Source organism: Strongylocentrotus purpuratus, unplaced genomic scaffold (assembly GCF_000002235.5).
Source record: "Strongylocentrotus purpuratus isolate Spur 01 unplaced genomic scaffold, Spur_5.0 spur5_scaffold_14, whole genome shotgun sequence".
NCBI lineage: Eukaryota > Metazoa > Echinodermata > Echinoidea > Camarodonta > Strongylocentrotidae > Strongylocentrotus > Strongylocentrotus purpuratus.
This window is the reverse complement of record NW_022145599.1, coordinates 3,249,088-3,268,179: the sequence shown is the minus strand read 5'-3', so window position 1 is coordinate 3,268,179 and position 19,092 is coordinate 3,249,088. Positions and strand designations below refer to the sequence as shown.

Sequence of the window (19,092 nt, the reverse complement as noted above, 5' to 3'; positions counted from 1 at the left end):
TTCTCGGCAAACAATAAGAACATCCTGTAGGTCCCAATGCGAACCCTACGTCATAATATTGCTCTAATAAGTCAGTCACGTCAAATTCGCTGCTTTGTGTGTGTATTTTCTATAAGGAATCACACAAGCACTAGTTGCTTAACAACAGCATTACTTGCTTGGCCAGGATTGTCAAGACATCTTTGTTTTTTTCCTTCCGTGCCCGAAATCTACACATTTCGACGGAGTCATTGGAGGGATTTGGTAGTAAGGAATGGAGGTATGTATATGCTACAAGAAAGGGTAATGTTATATTCAATGTTTGGAAGATTTAAACTGAAGAAGACAGAAATGATGCGAAAGTACGATTAATATGATCATTGTGGTCTTACGAACATGAACAACAAACAATAAAAGAGAGAAAATTCGCTCCCCAGCAAGCAAATTCCTCGTCCACTACTTTTCATGAATATTTCTTTAATATTTTTCTTTAATAAATCTATATACATGTCAGTAATAGAAACTTTATATGTTTTAAATTGTAGTGTTAACATACTTTTACGCATGCATGTATGTCTTCATTGTTTGCTTGTTTTATAAGTGTTTGAGTAAGGGTAATTGGAAGAGAATGTTGTCAGAGCTCTCCAGGTTTGACTTTGGCGGATCCTCGCTTTGGGAATCGGCAAAGCAGTATTTGGGAAGACTCCAATTACGTTTCCAGGATAAGCGTGTAAATGTTACCACGCTACCCAATTGTTAAATGAACTTTACACTGGTTTCCAGTTACTGACATAATTCAACACCGGATACCTGGTTAAACTACCCCATCGATAAATTATTTTTTTTATATCGAAAATATTATGGTGATGTATAATGTCAATAGGAATTGAATAATGTGTCTTTTTTTTAATGTGGATTTGATAGTATTGATATGCCCTTCAGTCCGGGCCTATGTCACTTTTTGTTCGTTATTATGTATTTAATGAAGACATTGTATTGTTAAAACTTCCTATTTCTCTCTCTCTCTCTCATTCTTTAATCGCTCTCACTCTCTCTCTCTTTCTCTCTCCCACTCTCTTTATTTCGCTCTCTCTCTTTTAAAAGAGTTGAATATGTGTTTCTTTTAAACGTTGATTTGTTAGTTTTTTTTTATGCCATTCAATCTATGCCTACGTCACTTTCTGTCGTTATAATGTTTTGAGTGTCGATCTTGGTGAAACTTTCTTTCTCTCTCCCTCTTTCATCACTCCCTCTTCCCCCTCTCTCTTCCTTTTCCTTTCTCTCTCACACTCAAACTGCCAAATATCGAATTTAATATTTTTGTATTGTTATGTTTACTGATCATCTTTGTACTCGATTTATTCTTCTCTGTGCACCCTCTTTTCATTTTTAAAAGAGTTGAATATCTGTCGATTTTAAAATTCGTTGATTTATTAGTTTTGATATGCCCTTCAATCCATGCTTAACCCTAATAAGGCCGGGGGGCATTATGCCCCCCCCTCCACGATTTTTCTGATTGCTCGAGAACGCATATGGATGGCGCCCCGCCACTCGCTGACTTTTTTCTTTCGAGTCTTGCGCAACTTTTAAAAGAATTTTTTTGAAAATCGGACCTACGGTTACCAGGTCACGTGACCTTTTGTCTTTGCATGTCAGCCCGAAAATCGCTCATTTTCGTGATTTGTGTACAAAACATATGGAAAAGTCATTTTTCCTAAAAACAGATCAAACATGGGTTATTGGGTCTTGTTTAAAGTTTAGGTGGTTGTTTTGGGTGTCAAAATAGTTGAATTGTAGTAAGAAATAAAATAAAACAACAAAAACAATGAAATACATAAGTTAAAAAAACAATGAAATACATAAGAAATTATCAAAACAAGGGATAACATAAGGAATAAGCTGGCTCTTCCAAATTTTTGTGTTGTATTATTATTCAGAATGGTCTAATGAATATATGTAGTGAAAAAGAATGCCTAATTATGAATAATATATGATTAATGGGTAAAAATGTGAGTTTTATGACTTTATTTGCATAAATTACCATAAATATGCAAATGAGTGAATTTAAAAAAAATTTGAAATTATCATATTATTCTATACACTTCACTTGACATGCGTGCAAATTTTCGCGGCGATCGGCCGCTTCGCGGCCGAGATCTTAAGGGGGGGGGGGGGGGCCATAATGGCCCCCCGGCCATACTAAGACCTCAAATAGCACGGCCTTATTAGGGTTAAGTTACTTTCTGTCGTTATAATGTTTTAAATGTAGATCTTGTTAAAACTTTCTCTCTCTCTCTCTCTCTCTTACTCTTTCATCACTCCCTCTCTCTCTCTCTTTCCGTCTCTCTCTCATGCGCTCACCGTTTTCTCCTGATATTTCCCTCTCTCCTTCTCCCTCTTCTCCCTCATTCAGCGTTTCATAACAACATCTCTAGGATGATTCATCTTATAATGTACTGACTTGAACTATGTTATGCTATCAATTTGTTAAGATTAATGTATATTTTTGCAAACTCAAATGCGATTTATATTGTATTGTGAATCGATATGCAATACAGCTTCGGGCTGTTATGTATCGTTTTTAATAAATAATTTTCAATAAAAAACAAACAAAATATACTGGCTTCCAGTAACTGACAGAATTCAATACCGGATAGTTGTTCAATCTTTTAAATCTTTGTTAAAGGTAAAGACCAGTTTTGGAACGCCTCCATTTCAAAAATGAAATGGAAGCTCTTATTACCAATCTTGTGAAAGAATATGTTTTGACTAATACGTGATGATACAAAGTTTGCCGGGAAACCGCCTACTAATTGATATATTTGGTAAATTATTATATCTATCTGGACTGGATAGATATAGGGTATTCGCATATACATCTTTCTGTGTACAGTGCTTGTAACTTTACCAAGACTGGGTCAAATTTCTCATCATTTTGATGATTCCAGAACCTTGTAGTACACGCCAATACTTACATGCTAGATGATCAACCTTTTCTGTTCGATTCCACAACGTTTCTTTTACAATGCAATCGCATGACCAGAACTGGTCTAAACCTTTAAACACACTTCCTCATCTTTACATCTCATTACTCTTTCAGCAGCAGAGAACATCATATTTACCTCGACCTTCATCAGCTCCTTCCCTTTTCATTTTCAAATCCCGATAACAGGCTGGCTTCAAATCCTTTCAATTCGTTGCTTAGTGTCAAGCTATAGAACCATTATTCATTAGGACCGCTATCCATGAAGCGTGACAAAATGAATTATGAATAGCGGCCAATATCAATAGCGAGCAAACCATACAAAAATTACCTCGCTATTCATAACTCATAAGAACCGCCATTCATAAGGACAACTATTAGGGACTTTCAGTTTTGCACGACGAGAACGTGGACTGCTAGGTGTGACATCCTTTAAGGCAATGTGACGTCCTTTTAAAGTGACTTGGTAACATTGTTGAAGGTTGATGAAAAAAATTGCTTAATTTTTGTATAAAATGTTACTTACTATATTCCTTTTACTATACTAACCCTCTGACATGCTAAAAATCCTGAACAAATTCTCAAACCACAAAGATATCTATGGTTTTCTTTGACGGCGTCGATGTGAGGCACCCTCTAACAGTGATTAACAGTAAATTCTCCCAACCATTTTTGAATTTTCCCAACCGTTTTTCCATGACAAAAATACATAAAACAGGCTATAAAAATCTGTCAACACTTAACTGTCTGGAATGGAATGTAGAGCCATTTTATTGCTTTGTGACGATTTACATTCACCTAAAATGTAATTAAATTGTCCTTGTCTTGATGCTGAACAGGCTTTGACAAGTAGCAGAATAGAAGTAGAATAATATAGTTGGGAGAATTAAGGAATCGATCAGATCAGTTTTTCCCGATTTGTACCATGAATAATGATCCGTTTTCACTCAAATTTTCAGATTATCTTTAATTGTACATCTAGCATTGAAGTCACTACCTTAGCACCACTATCTCTCGTCTGAATAATGTTACAACGTCCCTTTAAGGCAATGTGACGTCCTTTTAAAGTGACTTGGTAACATTGTTGAAGGTTGATGACAAAATTGCTTAATTTTTGTATAAAATGTTACTTACTATATTCCTTCTACTGTACTAACCCTCTGACATGCAAACAATCCTGCACAAATTCTCAAACCACGATGATATATATAGTTTTCTTTGAAGGAGTCGATGTATGACATCCTCTATTAAACAGTGAGCTCCCAACAATTTTTGAATTTTCCCAACCGTTTTTCCATGAAAAAAAAGACATAAAACAGGCTATAAAAAATCTGTCAACACTTAAATGTATGGAATGGAATGTAGAGCCATTTTATTGCTTTGTGAGGATTCGTATCACCTAAAATATAATTAAATTGTAATAATATAGTTGGGAGAATTAAGGAATCGATCAGATCAGTTTTTCTAAATTTGTACCATGAATAATGGTCTGTTTTCGCTCAAATTTTCAGATTATCTTTAATTGTACATCTAACATTAAAGTCACTACCTTAGCACTACTATCTCTCATCTGAACAATGTTACCAAGTCCCTTTAAGGCCTTAAAAGGACGTCATAAAGGATGTAACACGTAGCAGTCCACGTTCTCGTCGTGCTACGCGTGACTCAATGCATAGCGGTCTTTTATAAATAGTATACAAATATACACTGTCTTGAGAGGTTCTGGTTAAAACTATGCGCAAGAGGTGACTCCAATAGTACTATTTGCTGAGGGGCGCAGCCCCAAAGCAAATGGTACTTTTGGAGCCACCGAGGCCCATAGTTTGAACCAGTACCTCGAATAGAGGCATGGTATATTTGTTTTATATCCTGCATCAAAAAATTATTTTATAAAAAAAACAAAAAACAAAAAACAAAAAAACATTTTTGCGAAAGAATTTTTTTAAAGAAAAAAGAAAAAAGAAAAACAAATGGTACTTTAATTGATTTCTTCAGAAATATTCTGAAAACGTACCTTTACAATAAATTCTTCTTAATTGTAAATATGCTAAGGGATAGGGCCTGGTATCCTCTAAAAAAAAACGGTATATAAATCCAATAATTATTATTACTTTTGTTGTTATCTTTCATTATTTAGCCGCTCGCTGCAATACCGCTACTAAATCCAATTCCATTCTGCAAATCCAGGAATATGAATGGTGATATTAATACTTTGGAAATGGTTCTCGGCACTCTGCACTTTGCTTACTAAACACGTCACTAAGCGAAGTTATGCACTGTGATTTGGCTTGTTGAAACGGTATTGTAAACAAGTACAAAAGAAGATAGAACTCAATTTGATTTCATTTCAAAACAATTTGACAATATTAAGCTTGGACAAGGTATCTTTAATAAATTCTTGGGAAAGGTGGAATATCTAAAGATAACACGTTCTCTGTGGCGTTTTGAGTTTTCTCCAATACAACGCAGCCTTCAACGACTCAAGGTGTATCTTCCATTAAAAGACCAGCTAAGGCAAGCCAGTGTTAGCTGACAACTCAATCGTACCATACCGATCTTTTAATACAAGAGAGGAAAGAGATTGTAAAGAATAAGAGGCGATAGGTCAAATTGCACCATTCGTCATGCATGACGATCAGTGTGTGTCGAAGGCGGAGTCTGTCTGTTATGTGGTTGCAAAAAAAAACGAAAGACAGCTTCTAGGGATTGGGTAACTTTGTCTCAGATTCTGAATCAAAATCCTTGATTTAGCTCATGCTGCAATGGTAATTATAAACATGTAGGTCTGTCAGGAACCCCATGACTTTTACAAGCCGATCGCCTGTCTGATTATCAAGATATTCATGATTGGAAATCGAAATCAAATTTTGTGTTTTCCTAGTAGTTTTCATAGCACTACATTCTACTTGGGAAAACGAATATGGTAAAACCGGTCACTCAAAGATTTTTACTTTTTAGAGGCACTTATTGGTCATTTTGAAGCGCAATTTTGTTAGGGCTTCAATATTACACCATATCACAGACACTGATAACATGTAGGGCCGTGCTTCTCAGTTTTAACATTGTTAAACGATGCCTTTAAAGCTTTGTATCGCTTTGACATCGCTCATATCAATTCAAGAAAATATATTTGGATCACCTGAAAAGCGACCACAGAATTTTCTTCATAATGCTCTTTACACAGACCGTTTTGTTTGGATATGAGATGACACATATCCATTTGAAACCCAAACGGCAGAAACCAACTTTACACAGCTTTCAAGGCTGGTGATACCGATATTTTCTAGTGCATGAAACCAATGGATTCTGACAAAAAATATTTGGAGGCCACTCAACCGATAACATTATTTATAGCTATAAACATAGACGTGTGGGCACATTTTGGCAAGGGGCATCTTCTCCGAAAACCAGGTTCTATTTTCTTGTGAGCGAGCTAGGCAAGTCGGCAAAAATGTAATTTCGTTATTAATAATCGATGGGTTTATATACCAAAATATTGTATTTTCAAAATTCGGAGGGGGGGGGGGGTGCAGTTCTAGCCCCTTCCCCGTCTTGTAAATGCCATTTTGACAGGCATATATTCTTTAGCATGTTTTGGACTATGACACTTAAAATATAGGAGAAATTAAGACATCATTAATATCGCCTATACACAATTATTATCAAAAAAATATTCTTGAAAATAAATATTTTATACGTACGGCCTACTTGGGTAATTTCCCCCAAAGAGCGTTTGCCAAAATGCATTCGCATCAGGATAAAGATAATTCTAAAGAAGCGAACTGTACAAGTCTAATCTATTTAGTAAAAGCTTTGTTCGTGAATGCTAAAATATGGCTTCAATCAAGTCATGTGATGCTCAAAGTTAAGGCACCTAACGAATAAAAACAAGAAATAACAATTTATTGTCATAAACTCTTCACAGAAACATGATTTGTTTGTCTCGGGCAAAACAAAAATGGAAAAAAAGGAATGTAAACTGAATTGGTAAAATAGAAAAAGAAAAACAAAGAATGAGGAGAAGAGGAAGACATTTTTTTTTGTTGAGAAGTGTGAATAGGTAGAGACTATTCGGTCATTCTTGTTTTGTCATGTTTATGGCACTTGTAAACATGGCGAAGAGGAGAGCATTTTTTTTTTTAAATTTCAGTTTTATAAGACAGATGCATTATATCTACTGACACATAATACCTTTTACATTTAGTAGGAATCTTTTCTAAGCGTGTAACCCTCGATGCAGTTTCCATGAAATCTACGAAGCCATATTATATTGGTAACACATCACTTTGAAAAAAGGAAAAAAAAAGAGAAAGAAAGACAGAAAGAAGAAAAAAGGAGACTAAAAATACTGGACAAAATGGTACTTGTATTTCGTGGGCTTTTTAGCCGTAATATCTGTCAGTAATTGAACAACATATCTATTTTCAGGGTCGTGCAGCTAGCCATGATAACCGTGGCTATCGCGACGATGGCGACCACCGCCAAAATCAGGACTTCAACACCGACTTCAAGCCTGAAGACGACCTCGGATGGTCAAACGGAAAGTCAAATGGATCATCGTCCAGGGGTTCCACTTCGTCCCATTACGTAATGGATGGTACTACGACCAAACCGGAGTCTCGGTACATGGTCGATGGTGCCATGGATCCCAATGTCGAAGAGAAGTTGAACCTTGGCATTCAGATGGGTCACCTGCAGACGAAGAAACGTGAAAACCGCGCCAAGAAGCAACGGTCAATTCTACGTATACTCCTGGTGGTTGTGGGTTTGATGGTGTGCGCTGTAATCGCTCTCGGTCTAGCACTTTACTACATCATAGATAGTAAGTGATATCAATCATAGGATTATCCTTGTTTATCAGTTATGTCTCAGTTTGTTTCTATACCAAATCGCATACACTGTGTGGTTACTGAAATTGTCCCCTTGTCATACGCTTTCCATCTGTTTTTGTTACACAACGTAGATTAGTAATCGGAATATATTAAACGAAATATTTCGGGATAGAATTTCTGAACTTATTACCAATATCAATGGAAGGAGACAGTTTTCCAATGTTATATAGTCAGGTGACTCATGTCTCATGTTTTCCAATGAAAACAATATCAAACCATACAAACGTCTTAATGTCTCTTCCGTTTTTTTTTTTTTTTTTTTACAACCCCTTCAATTCTCTTTCTCTCTCTCTTTCTTTCTTTCTTTCTCGTTCATCTTCTTCTTTTTCTTCTTCTTCAAATATTGCTAGATCAATCGTCCAACACTATGGAGACCACCACAGGCATCATACCAGGAACCCCACCCGGGACTTCTCACACATCTCCCACAGGTCAATGATCTCTCTTTACTTCCAATGGTTAAACCTCAATCACGTGTAACAAATATGACAGCTCACGCAATTTTTTTGATGTTAAACGTATGCTCTAAGTTACTGATGTAACAGAAATTACCAAAACTAATTTACTTTAATTGTCCAAATATTGAATATAGAATATAGAATTTAAAAAAGACATGCTTTAAATTTGTTAACCCCCACCCCCCCCCCCCCAAAAAAAAAAAAAAAACCGAGATGACAACAAATATTTGGACATCTCCAACAGGTCAATGTACTCTCTTTACTTTCTATGGTTAAACCTCAATGACGTGTAACAAATATGCCAGCTCACGCAAGCTTTTTGATGTCTTATGTTAAACCTATGATCTAAGTTACTGATGTCTCATAAATTTAAAAAAACTAATTTACTTCAAATGTCCAAATATTGAATATAGAATATAGAATGTAAAAAGAGACATGCTTAAAATTTATCATAAAAAACCCCCAAACAAACCGAGATGACAACAAATGTACTTTTTCTTCAGAACGCCGTACAGATGGCCATATAGATGTTAATCTCCGTTGTACATTTATTTTCGTTTAAGTGATCAAACCTTTGTCATCACTTATATTATCCCGCTTCCCATTTGGGGGACTGTTATTCCAAAGTAAATTAGTCGCATAAATTGAGATAACCATACATTATGTTCATTCTACAGGCTCACCACCTGGGTTCAACAAGACCGAGATTGAAGTAATGATCTCCCTGAACGACCGTAACTTCACCTCTGATCTCAATGATAACACGTCTGTAGCCTACATGGAGGTATCAAACGATATTGTGAACGCCGTAAGTATTTTTATTCTCCGACAAAAATAGTTCCGCGGTCAATTTTAACACTATGCGAGTTCGCTTCAAGTTTAAAACCAACTCTATATCTAACAATGGCCTTATTCGTAACATTAAACCTACTTGCGATCCTAGCCAAAAATCTTTGACCAAATTGAAACAAAAAGGAATTACCTGGAGCCAATGTCACCTGACCATTATTTTGTCGGATTACGTAGTCTCATCTACGGTTGTATTGCGATTATATAAGTTTACTTTACTACGTCAAAGATAAAGTTCATTCATAAATTACACTAATTCCTTCTAACGCTAACTGAATTGAATGAATGGCACCTATTATTTGTTTTTTCTTGTTGTTCTTATTTTTTCTTCTTTCTTCTTTATTTTTTCTATTTTTTTCTTCTTAAGTCTGCTTTTGCTTTTAAGTTTCTCTTTCTTTTATATATTTGTAGGTTGATCAGCAGTACATGAATGACAGCACTTATGATGGCGTGTCTATATTAGGCTTCAGGTACTTATCAATACCATTTAATATGTCTGCAAGTCTTTGGAAGTTAAATAGAACATATAACGGCAAACAAGAGTCCCGCCTCAATAGCAAATACATGACGTGATGTAAAAGAGAGATAATGTCCGTGATAAAAGTGTTAATTTCCTTCTTCTCAGCTCCCTCTTATGCTGTGTTTGCTCATATGGATTATTTGATATCTGTTATGAATCATATTGCAAGCTGATGGTCTTAAAGCTCTAGCAATGATAAACTGTAGTTATTGAACATTTGACACTGAAATATAATTAAAAAAGAAGAATAACTTCAAACAGATATCATACTTTCAATCTGTATAGTGAACTTTGCATTTCAATAAATCATTACGTTTAAATGTATAATATAGCTGAGGACCCAATCAGTAATATCAAATGAGGCCATATTGCGCAGTTATATTTATATAATATTTTATGTGTTAATGCTTTTCGATTAAATTGGTTAATATCACTAGAAGCATATCTTTGCAAATTTGATATGATTTTTAATGTTGACCCAAATTATCATATGATAATTCTTAAGAATTGTTTATTTCTGAACGAAAAACGATGTGAAACGTAATTTCTCTGAAAATCTCGTTTGCGATGCCATGTTAAAGTAACCTTTAACATTGAGGCACCGTCATCAAAGTACTGCAAACAGTGTAGGTCTATGTAGTGATGCATCCATAATAATCTTGTATATATATAGCACTCAACAGAAAACTTCGAAAAGGGTCATATTTGGAAAGTTCTCAAATTTTCGATTACTTTATTATGACCATTGTCAGGATATGCGATTCAAATTTATATTTATTATTTTCTTCCTTAGCCGTGGTAGCATACAAGTGATATTTATTGTAATATTTCAAGTACCGATGGAAGAAGAACTGCGCATCGATGTGATTAATATCATTTTGGCTGAGCTACAAAACAATATTATGGAAGCGGCAAATTCGATCTCAAATGATACATCAGTTCAAATTATCACACGTAAGTAATGTCCTAAATACAAGGCTACTCATATCAGTACTCGTGTAATGTACAACCACGTACACCGATCGCCAACTAAATTTAGCAATAAGGCGAAAAAAATGATGATAATGATGATGACGGTGGTGATAATAACAATAATGAAAGAATATAAATAAATTATAATAACAACAGTGATAATGAATATTTTACTTACAAAACAGGATAAAAAAATGGAACTACTGACCCCTTTTCGTATCCAAGATTGATGAATAGGATTAACGAATGTTAATAGTGAATGAGAATAATATGTATTCATAATGGATACAGAATATTACATGCATAGCTTCTTTAATTGTTCATGAATGTCTAAATGAACGATTCAGTTAGAATGACGGCTAGTCGTGATCTTAGATGCGTTTTCCCCGAATATGAATTGTAGGACTGGATCCACCTCTTGATCATGTCTAGATTGGTAACATTATGCAGCTGCAAAATGAATCCTCTACATATTTTTTTTTTACTAATAATCTAACATGCTTTCATGTCACCTACAATAACAATACAATTACACATGTCTTAGTTGCCTCCTCTCCATAAAGACACTATGAATATGACTGACAAAGAAAGCGGACAAAATATACAGTTCCTCAGGTAGACAAAGGAACATCCCTTCACTGCTATTATGTAAAAATGTGTAGAACAGGTGTCACATGTATATTCACCTTTTTACATAATAGCAGTGAAGGGATGTTCCTTTATCTACCTGAGGAACTGTATATTTTGTCCGCTTTCTTTGTCAGTCATGTTCATAGTGAGACCACCTGTCTTTAGTGGTCACATATGTTGTCTTCCTATATGGGAAGAACGTACAGTGTGCAATCTGATTAAAAAGGCCATCTTCTATAGCGACAAATATTTCAGTTGTCATTGTGTGGCCGTAAATGACAGGTTATCCTATTTATCGGATACAAGACATTTTCCTTCAATATAAGATGGCGGTTTAACAGTTGTTATTGATATGATTAATTTTGTACAGCTGTATGTGCAAACGAACCCTGTGCGTACGGTGGAGAATGTACTGCAGATGGGTCTAACTCATTGGAGTACACATGTACATGTGCGGCTGGCTACACGGGAAGCTCCTGTCTATCAGGTTCGTTTCATTTCAAATTTTACTTATTTTGTATTAGGGGGGGGGGGTCAAGATTTACGCATTTCAGATGCATTTTGTTTCCAGATGTCGTACATAATATATCTATCTTCCATTGGTGTAACAATCATTGTGAACAAAGAGATTATATATTATCGTGTGCCTAGTGTATTTTTGTGTGTAAATCCCTGCCTTTAGAGATTATATGCACCATGAATGAAAGAAAAGAAATACTTCGATACAGTAGGGATTTTAACCTGCACACAAAGTGCTTGAAACTTATAAGTCTAACGCTACTTTGTAACTATAATCTTACTAATATCCCTTACACCAATACTTAGAACCCGTCCCTAAGGCTGGTTTGGTTTTTTAAATTGCTTTTAAGAATGATCAGTCTACAAAGATCTAGTACCAATTGAAAGTATGATTCCTATTAATGTGTGAAGTAAATGTTTAGTATGTCAGTATTTGCTAGGAAAGGATGCCCAATTAGTCCCAAATGTTGCCCATTTCGACTTGAGATCGACATGTTTTTAATATCATTGGGACTCTTTGCATGGCTGGGGACAAGTTCTATACAAATAGATTAATCTTTGCAAATATTATAATTATCATAAAACATAATTATCTGTGTTATAATCTTTTTTCTTTCAAATAGACATTAACGAATGCGCTATTGCAGGAGCTTGTAGCAATCAAGGAGAATGTGAGAACATCATCGGGTCGTATGTTTGTGTATGTGCAACTGGATGGCAAGGAACAGACTGTGACATTGGTATGAAACGCACAAGTTCAATGATATCAAATGATGTACGATCATACCTGTTGTTAGGGACTTTTAGATTCTGCACGACGAGAACGTGGACTGTCCTTTTAAGGCAATGTGACGTCCTTTTAAGGCACAGGCAGTGACGTCACATTGCCTTAAAAAGGCAGTCCACGTTCTCGTCGTGCAGAATCTAAAAGTCCCTATTATTGCTGAATGAGCCCTCACGATGGCTTCAACGCGAAAAAAGACAGGAATCAAAGACATTGATTTCCACAATTTCATATGCTTGCATTGTTTTAACTTAATAAAGAGGAGTCTTGATTGCTCCCTTTTGCTCAAATGGATTCTGCATTCGGAAGGATGGTAGGCCTGAACAGAATTAGTGTGAATCTTGGTCTAAATGGTTTATTTTGTATTAATAATTGTATGATATGATATGCAGAAAATCAACTCAATATCAATACCCTTTTGTATAATATCAGATTTAAATCATGTTAGGTTTGCATAATATGTAATTGCAACTTTTGCACATTTCAAAAGGTGATAGATAGGAATGTTGAAAATTGTCGAAGTTTCGTGTTTAAAGTTAAACGCACACGTAAATATAAATAGTAGGTTCATATCAAAATGTAGACACACGATCCTTATGGCATCCTTATATTATATTTGACTCCAGATGAGAATGAATGCGAAACCGAGAATCTGTGCATGAACGGAGCGCTTTGCAGCAACCAACCCGGATCATTTAGCTGTGAATGTGCCCAGGGATACTCTGGAAATAACTGTGAACTTGGTAAGGTTTCCTTCATTCTTTAGGGGTAGGGGTGAGCGGAATGACAGATAACAAGAAATTTCAAACAAAGGCACCCGTAAAGAGTACCAAAGTGCTCATGTCATATTTGCTTGTCGTCCAGGTTACTAGTTCTAAACAACAAAGCCTGTGCATGTGATTCACTGCGTTCAAGCAACGGACTGGAGCAGGGCAAAGTCAGTATTTAGGACTGGTGTGATCGCCACACCTTTGTTTAGCAAACAATTGTTTGAAACAAGCAACCTTGACAACTTGGCCAGTATGACGTCATTTCATTGAACTCTGTTAGGTTTTAGATGTACGTTCGGACCACGGAGTCTCAGCTAATGACAATTAATGCAAACACCCAGCAATAGCAATAGCCCTGATTACTAATTGTAATTCAATAGACCATATTCGTCTACTGTTGCTATGTCAGACAAGCATTTGCAAGATTTTGAGTTGTCAATAGATCCTTATATTCAAGAAACATGCATACAATTTGTAAATTTGTCTATTTGATGGTCTATTTGGAATTCTTCTTGTAGAAACGAACAGTTATTTAATGATACTTAAAGTGGTTATTGTTTACAATCCCATAATATATACAAGTATATATATATATATATATATATATATATATATATATTAAAGCATCTTTAAATCTTGATTCATTTAAATCATATATTTGTTTGTGTGTCTTTAAAATATGTAACAGACGTTAATGAGTGTGAAACTGAGAATCCATGCCAGAACGGTGCGCAATGTATCAACGAAGTTGGAACATACGCGTGCGATTGTGTCGCAGGGTTTAATGGAATCGACTGCGAGAACGGTAGGTAACATCAACTTTTTACAGGATTACTTAGGACTCAAAACGTTACAATTTTGTTAAACGTGCGACCTGTTTAACAATTTTATGCAAACTTTTTGAACAAAATATTCTCTTGACAGCAAACAAGCTTGGCATTGATTAATTATAATTGTGATTAAGTTATGATAAAACATCGATAATTCTCTGTTTCATTTTTCGGGGACGCACTGTATAATAGACATGAAAGAAGTCTATGATACGATGATTTTACCTTAATGCATACCTTAGTCCTTTGCTATGTCGGACAAGCTTCTTCAGATAGACTTTAGGGTCGTCACTGATTAACCCAGTAATAGAAGCATGCATAAACTTCAGTATATTTAAGAATTGTTCTGTCGAGACAGAAATGTAATGGTCGTGTAATGGTCGTGTGATTGTGCATTTCTAGATATTGACGAATGTGCAGCTGACCCGTGTTTGAATGGTGGGACCTGTGTGGATGGTATCAACTCCTTCTTGTGTCAATGTACCAGCGGATTCATCGGCTCTCGATGTGAATCAAGTATGTACATCGTTCATAAAGACGAATAATGTATTCATTTGGGTTCGAAAGGATCACTCTGAGCACCTGGTTACAAAGACTCTAAATAATCAGAAATACTTGGAAAGGTCCACCCGAACTATACCTAGCCAGATTAGCAGGGAAAGCTCGATGAAGAGTGGCACAGATTTTCACTCTTCCAAAGAGCCTTCAACAAGCTCCTTGGCATGTGCGTGTGTGTAATTGGGTTTTTACAGAAGTGTTTTAATCAGATATGATTATTTACGTTTGGGGAATGACCTTTAATGTCACCATCCAAAAGACGTGACCTGCGTCCTCGGCTGAATCAGTTTGAAACTTCCATTGTTAGCTGGATTACAGGCGCACGCCACAACGCCCCGTTATTTGATCTTCTCTGATCCCTTTAAAGCCCCACTGTCCTTTTGTAGCTACTTGCTACCTCTATATAGAAACTTCCCCAATCGGTGCCTATTGGTCCCCCATGATCCTCTTTTTCTTATGGTAGTTGAGAGCTGAGTTAATGAGTCGCTGTGTGGTCTAATCCCTTCTGGCCCAGTAGTATTGGCGGTCTTTAAAAAGAATATCCAACAATGCTGATCATGCATCGCGGCACCGTTAGAAAACCCAAGGAACGTGATGCTTGTATAAGACTCACAAGACCTTTTGGCTGTTGATTGATTGATTTATAGTATAAAAAGTTATTAGTAATGACATAACATGATAATATAACAAAATGATTTAGAAAGGTACACCTTGGAAACATATTAAAGAGCATGTCGTCAGTTTTACTGCGAAATTTGTAATGATGGCAGTTCTTTTTTTTATTCTGTCCAATGACATGTAAAACACCCCCTTTAAACAAAAACGTTTGAAGTTATTGTATAATTTTAGATCCACCAGAGAAACAAGAGATATATGTGACGATGAAGATCTTTTTAACGTAATATTCACCTTGATTTAAGTGAGAGGAGCATAATGGTGCGGTATAGGAAAAGAACAAGAGAATAAAAAAGATGTCAATTTGACGTACATGTAATGAAACCTTTTTGTAAACTTCTAGATATTGATGAATGTTCACCCAATCCGTGCCAGAATGGCGGATCTTGTGAGGATGGTATCGGCGATTTCACGTGTCAATGTGCAGAGGGATTTGTTGGTTCTCGATGCGAAGAAGGTATGTTTTAGTTCTGAAGTGTTAGTTTCCCTACTACCCCTAATACTACAAATCATGTTCTTTGGAATATCAGTTGATATCAGTGAGGTAATGACCTTATTCTACATACATAACTATGCTGTATGTAACTGTAAGCAGTCTTTAAGTTTTTTTTATTGTTTTTTTTTTACATCAAACCGAGTACTTGAACTACCTTATCATATTAAATATACCGTTATTGAATTAAAATAAAAACATTTATTTTTGATAAACGAAATCTTCATACTGTTAATATACATGCTGTGAACAAGATAAACTGATGCCTTTATTGTTTATCATGAAACATTCTATTACAGACATAGATGAGTGTGGACGTGGCAACCCATGTCTGAACGGAGCATCTTGCATCAACACACCAGGTTCATACACATGTGAATGTGCTGATGGGTATACTGGAAACAACTGTGAATCTGGTACGCTAATGCTTGTATTTCAAAGATAGATACAACATCGAAAGTCTCTATCTAGGTTAAATGCTAAAATATTTAAAAGAATGCCTTCACTAATTATGGCTGCATATGTATATGTGAAGCTGATTGGCAAGACACTGATTGTGAAATTGGCAAGACTTTCAATTATTCGTTACGATTAATTTTAAATTCACGACATGAAAGTAGGGTTGGCTACCAGTTTGAGTGTCGTGAATTATATAAAGCCAATCGCTTGCTGTGTGGTTCGAATATATCTAATTCTGGAATAAATCACAAAATTATTTTATTCTCGGACAAGCTTCTTCAGACAGGCTTTAGGGTAGTCACTGATTAACCCAGTAATATAAGCATGCATAAACTTCAGTATATTTAAGAATTGTTCTGTCGAGACAGAAAAGTAATGGTCGTGTAATGGTCGTGTGATTGTGCATTTCTAGATATTGACGAATGTGCAGCTGAACCATGTTTGAATGGTGGGACCTGTGTGGATGATATCAACTCCTTCTTGTGTCAATGTACCAGCGGATTCATCGGCTCTCGATGTGAATCAAGTATGTATATCGTTCCTATAGACGAATAATGTATTCATTTGGGTTCGAAAGGATCACTCTGGGCACTTTTTTATAATGACTCTAAATAGTCAGAAATACTTGGAAAGGTCCACCCGAACTATACCTAGCCAGATTAGCAGGGAAAGCGCAATGTAGTGTAGCACAGCTTTTTACTCTCCCATAGAGCCTTCAAGGCAATGAACAAGCTCCTTGGCTATTCTTTGACCCCTTTAAAAAAATAATATACAACCATGCTGATCATGCATCAAGTCACCATTCGAAAACCTACGGAACATGATGATTGTCTAAGACTCATAAGACCTTTTGGCTATTGATTGATTGATTGATTTTTAGTATAAAAAGATATAAATAATAACATAATATGATAATATGACAAAATGATTTTGAAAGGGACACCTTTGGAACATATTAAAGAGCATTTCGTCAGTTTGAATGCTAAATTTTGTAATGATGGCAGTTCTTTTTTTTATTCTGTTCAATGACATATAAAACCCCCTTTAAACAAAAACGTTTGAAGATATTGTATAATTTTAGATCCACCAGAGAAACAAGAGATATATGTGACGATGAAGATCTTTTTAACGTAATATTCACCTTGATTTAAGTGAGAGGAGCAAATGTTGGTGCGGTTTAGGAAAAGAACAAGAGAATAAAAAAAATGTCAATTTGACGTACATGTAATGAAACCTTTTTGTAAACTTCTAGATATTGATGAATGTTCACCCAATCCGTGCCAGAATGGCGGATCTTGTGAGGATGGTATCGGCGATTTCACGTGTCAATGTGCAGAGGGGTATTTTGGTTCTCGATGCGAAGAAGGTATGTTTTAGTTCTGAAATGTTAGTTTCCCTACTACCCCTAATACTACAAATCATGTTCTTTGGAATATCAGTTGATATCAGTGAGGTAATGACCTTATTCTACATACAAAACAATGCTGTATGTAACTGTAAGCAGTCTTTAAGTATTTTTTTTTTACATCATAACCAGTACTTGAACTGCCTTATCATATTAAATATACCGTTATTGAATTAAAATAAAAACATTTATTTTTGATAGACAAAATCTTCATACTTTGAATATACATGCTGTGAAAAAGATAAACTGATGCCTTTTTTGTTTATCATGAAACATTCTATAACAGACATAGATGAGTGTGGACGTGGCAACCCGTGTCTAAACGGGGCATCTTGCATCAACACACCAGGTTCATACACATGTGAATGTGCTGATGGGTATACTGGAAACAACTGTGAATCTGGTACGCTAATGCTTGTATTTCAAAGATAGATACAACATCGAAAGTCTCTATCTAGGTTAAATGCTAAAATATTTAAAAGAATGCCTTCACTAATTATGGCTGCATATGTATATGTGAAGCTGATTGGCAAGACACTGATTGTGAAATTGGCAAGACTTTCAATTACTCGTTACGATTCATTTTAAATTCACGACACGAAAATAGGGTTGACTACCAGTTTGAGTGCCGTGAATGATATAAAGCCAATCGCTCGCTATATGGTTAAAATATATCTAATTCTGGAATAAATTAAAAAAAAAAAAAAATTCTCGGACAAGCTTCTTCAGACAGACTTTAGGGTCGTCACTGTAACCCCAGTAATAGAAGCATGCATAAAATTCAGTATATTTAAGAATTGTTCTGTCGAGACAGAAATGTAATGGTCGTGTGATTGTGCATTTTTAGATATTGACGAATGTGCAGCTAACCCGTGTTTGAATGGTGGGACCTGTGTGGATGGTATCAACTCCTTCTTGTGTCAATGTACCAGCGGATTCGACGGCTCTCGATGTGACTCAGGTATGTACATCGTTCATATAGACGAATAATGTATTAATTTGGGTTCGAAAGGATCATCCTGGACACTTTTTTTTATAACGACTCTAAATTATCAGAAATACTCGGAAAGGTCCACCCGAACTATACCTAGCCAGATTAGCAGGGAAAGCTCAATGAAGTGCAACACAGCCTTTTACTCTCCCATAAAGCCGTCAAGGCTACGAACAAGCTCCTTGGCTCTTCTTTGATCCCTTTAACAATAATATCCAGCCATGCTGATCATGCATCAAGGCACTGTTAGAAAACCTAAGGAACGTGGTGATTGTCTAAGACCCACAAGACCTTTTGGCTATTGATTGATTGATTGATTTTAGTA

General features: G+C 35.7%; 1 protein-coding gene across 1 annotated transcript in view; it reads left to right on the top strand.

The window, feature by feature from the left end:
- The first annotated feature begins 107 nt into the window (after nt 1-107).
- LOC579064 overlaps nt 108-19,092 on the top strand; it is a 55,631-nt gene continuing 36,646 nt past the window's right edge. Inside the window, exons 1-17 of the mRNA XM_030984936.1 lie at nt 108-259; nt 7,391-7,784; nt 8,205-8,285; nt 8,990-9,120; nt 9,573-9,631; nt 10,475-10,635; nt 11,654-11,770; nt 12,426-12,542; nt 13,213-13,329; nt 14,045-14,161; nt 14,589-14,702; nt 15,763-15,876; nt 16,212-16,328; nt 16,784-16,897; nt 17,624-17,737; nt 18,063-18,179; nt 18,624-18,737. Of these exons, the coding sequence (XP_030840796.1) occupies nt 254-259; nt 7,391-7,784; nt 8,205-8,285; nt 8,990-9,120; nt 9,573-9,631; nt 10,475-10,635; nt 11,654-11,770; nt 12,426-12,542; nt 13,213-13,329; nt 14,045-14,161; nt 14,589-14,702; nt 15,763-15,876; nt 16,212-16,328; nt 16,784-16,897; nt 17,624-17,737; nt 18,063-18,179; nt 18,624-18,737 (2,104 nt within the window). The 5' untranslated portion in view covers nt 108-253. The remainder of the gene's footprint in view (nt 260-7,390; nt 7,785-8,204; nt 8,286-8,989; nt 9,121-9,572; nt 9,632-10,474; nt 10,636-11,653; nt 11,771-12,425; nt 12,543-13,212; nt 13,330-14,044; nt 14,162-14,588; nt 14,703-15,762; nt 15,877-16,211; nt 16,329-16,783; nt 16,898-17,623; nt 17,738-18,062; nt 18,180-18,623; nt 18,738-19,092) is intronic.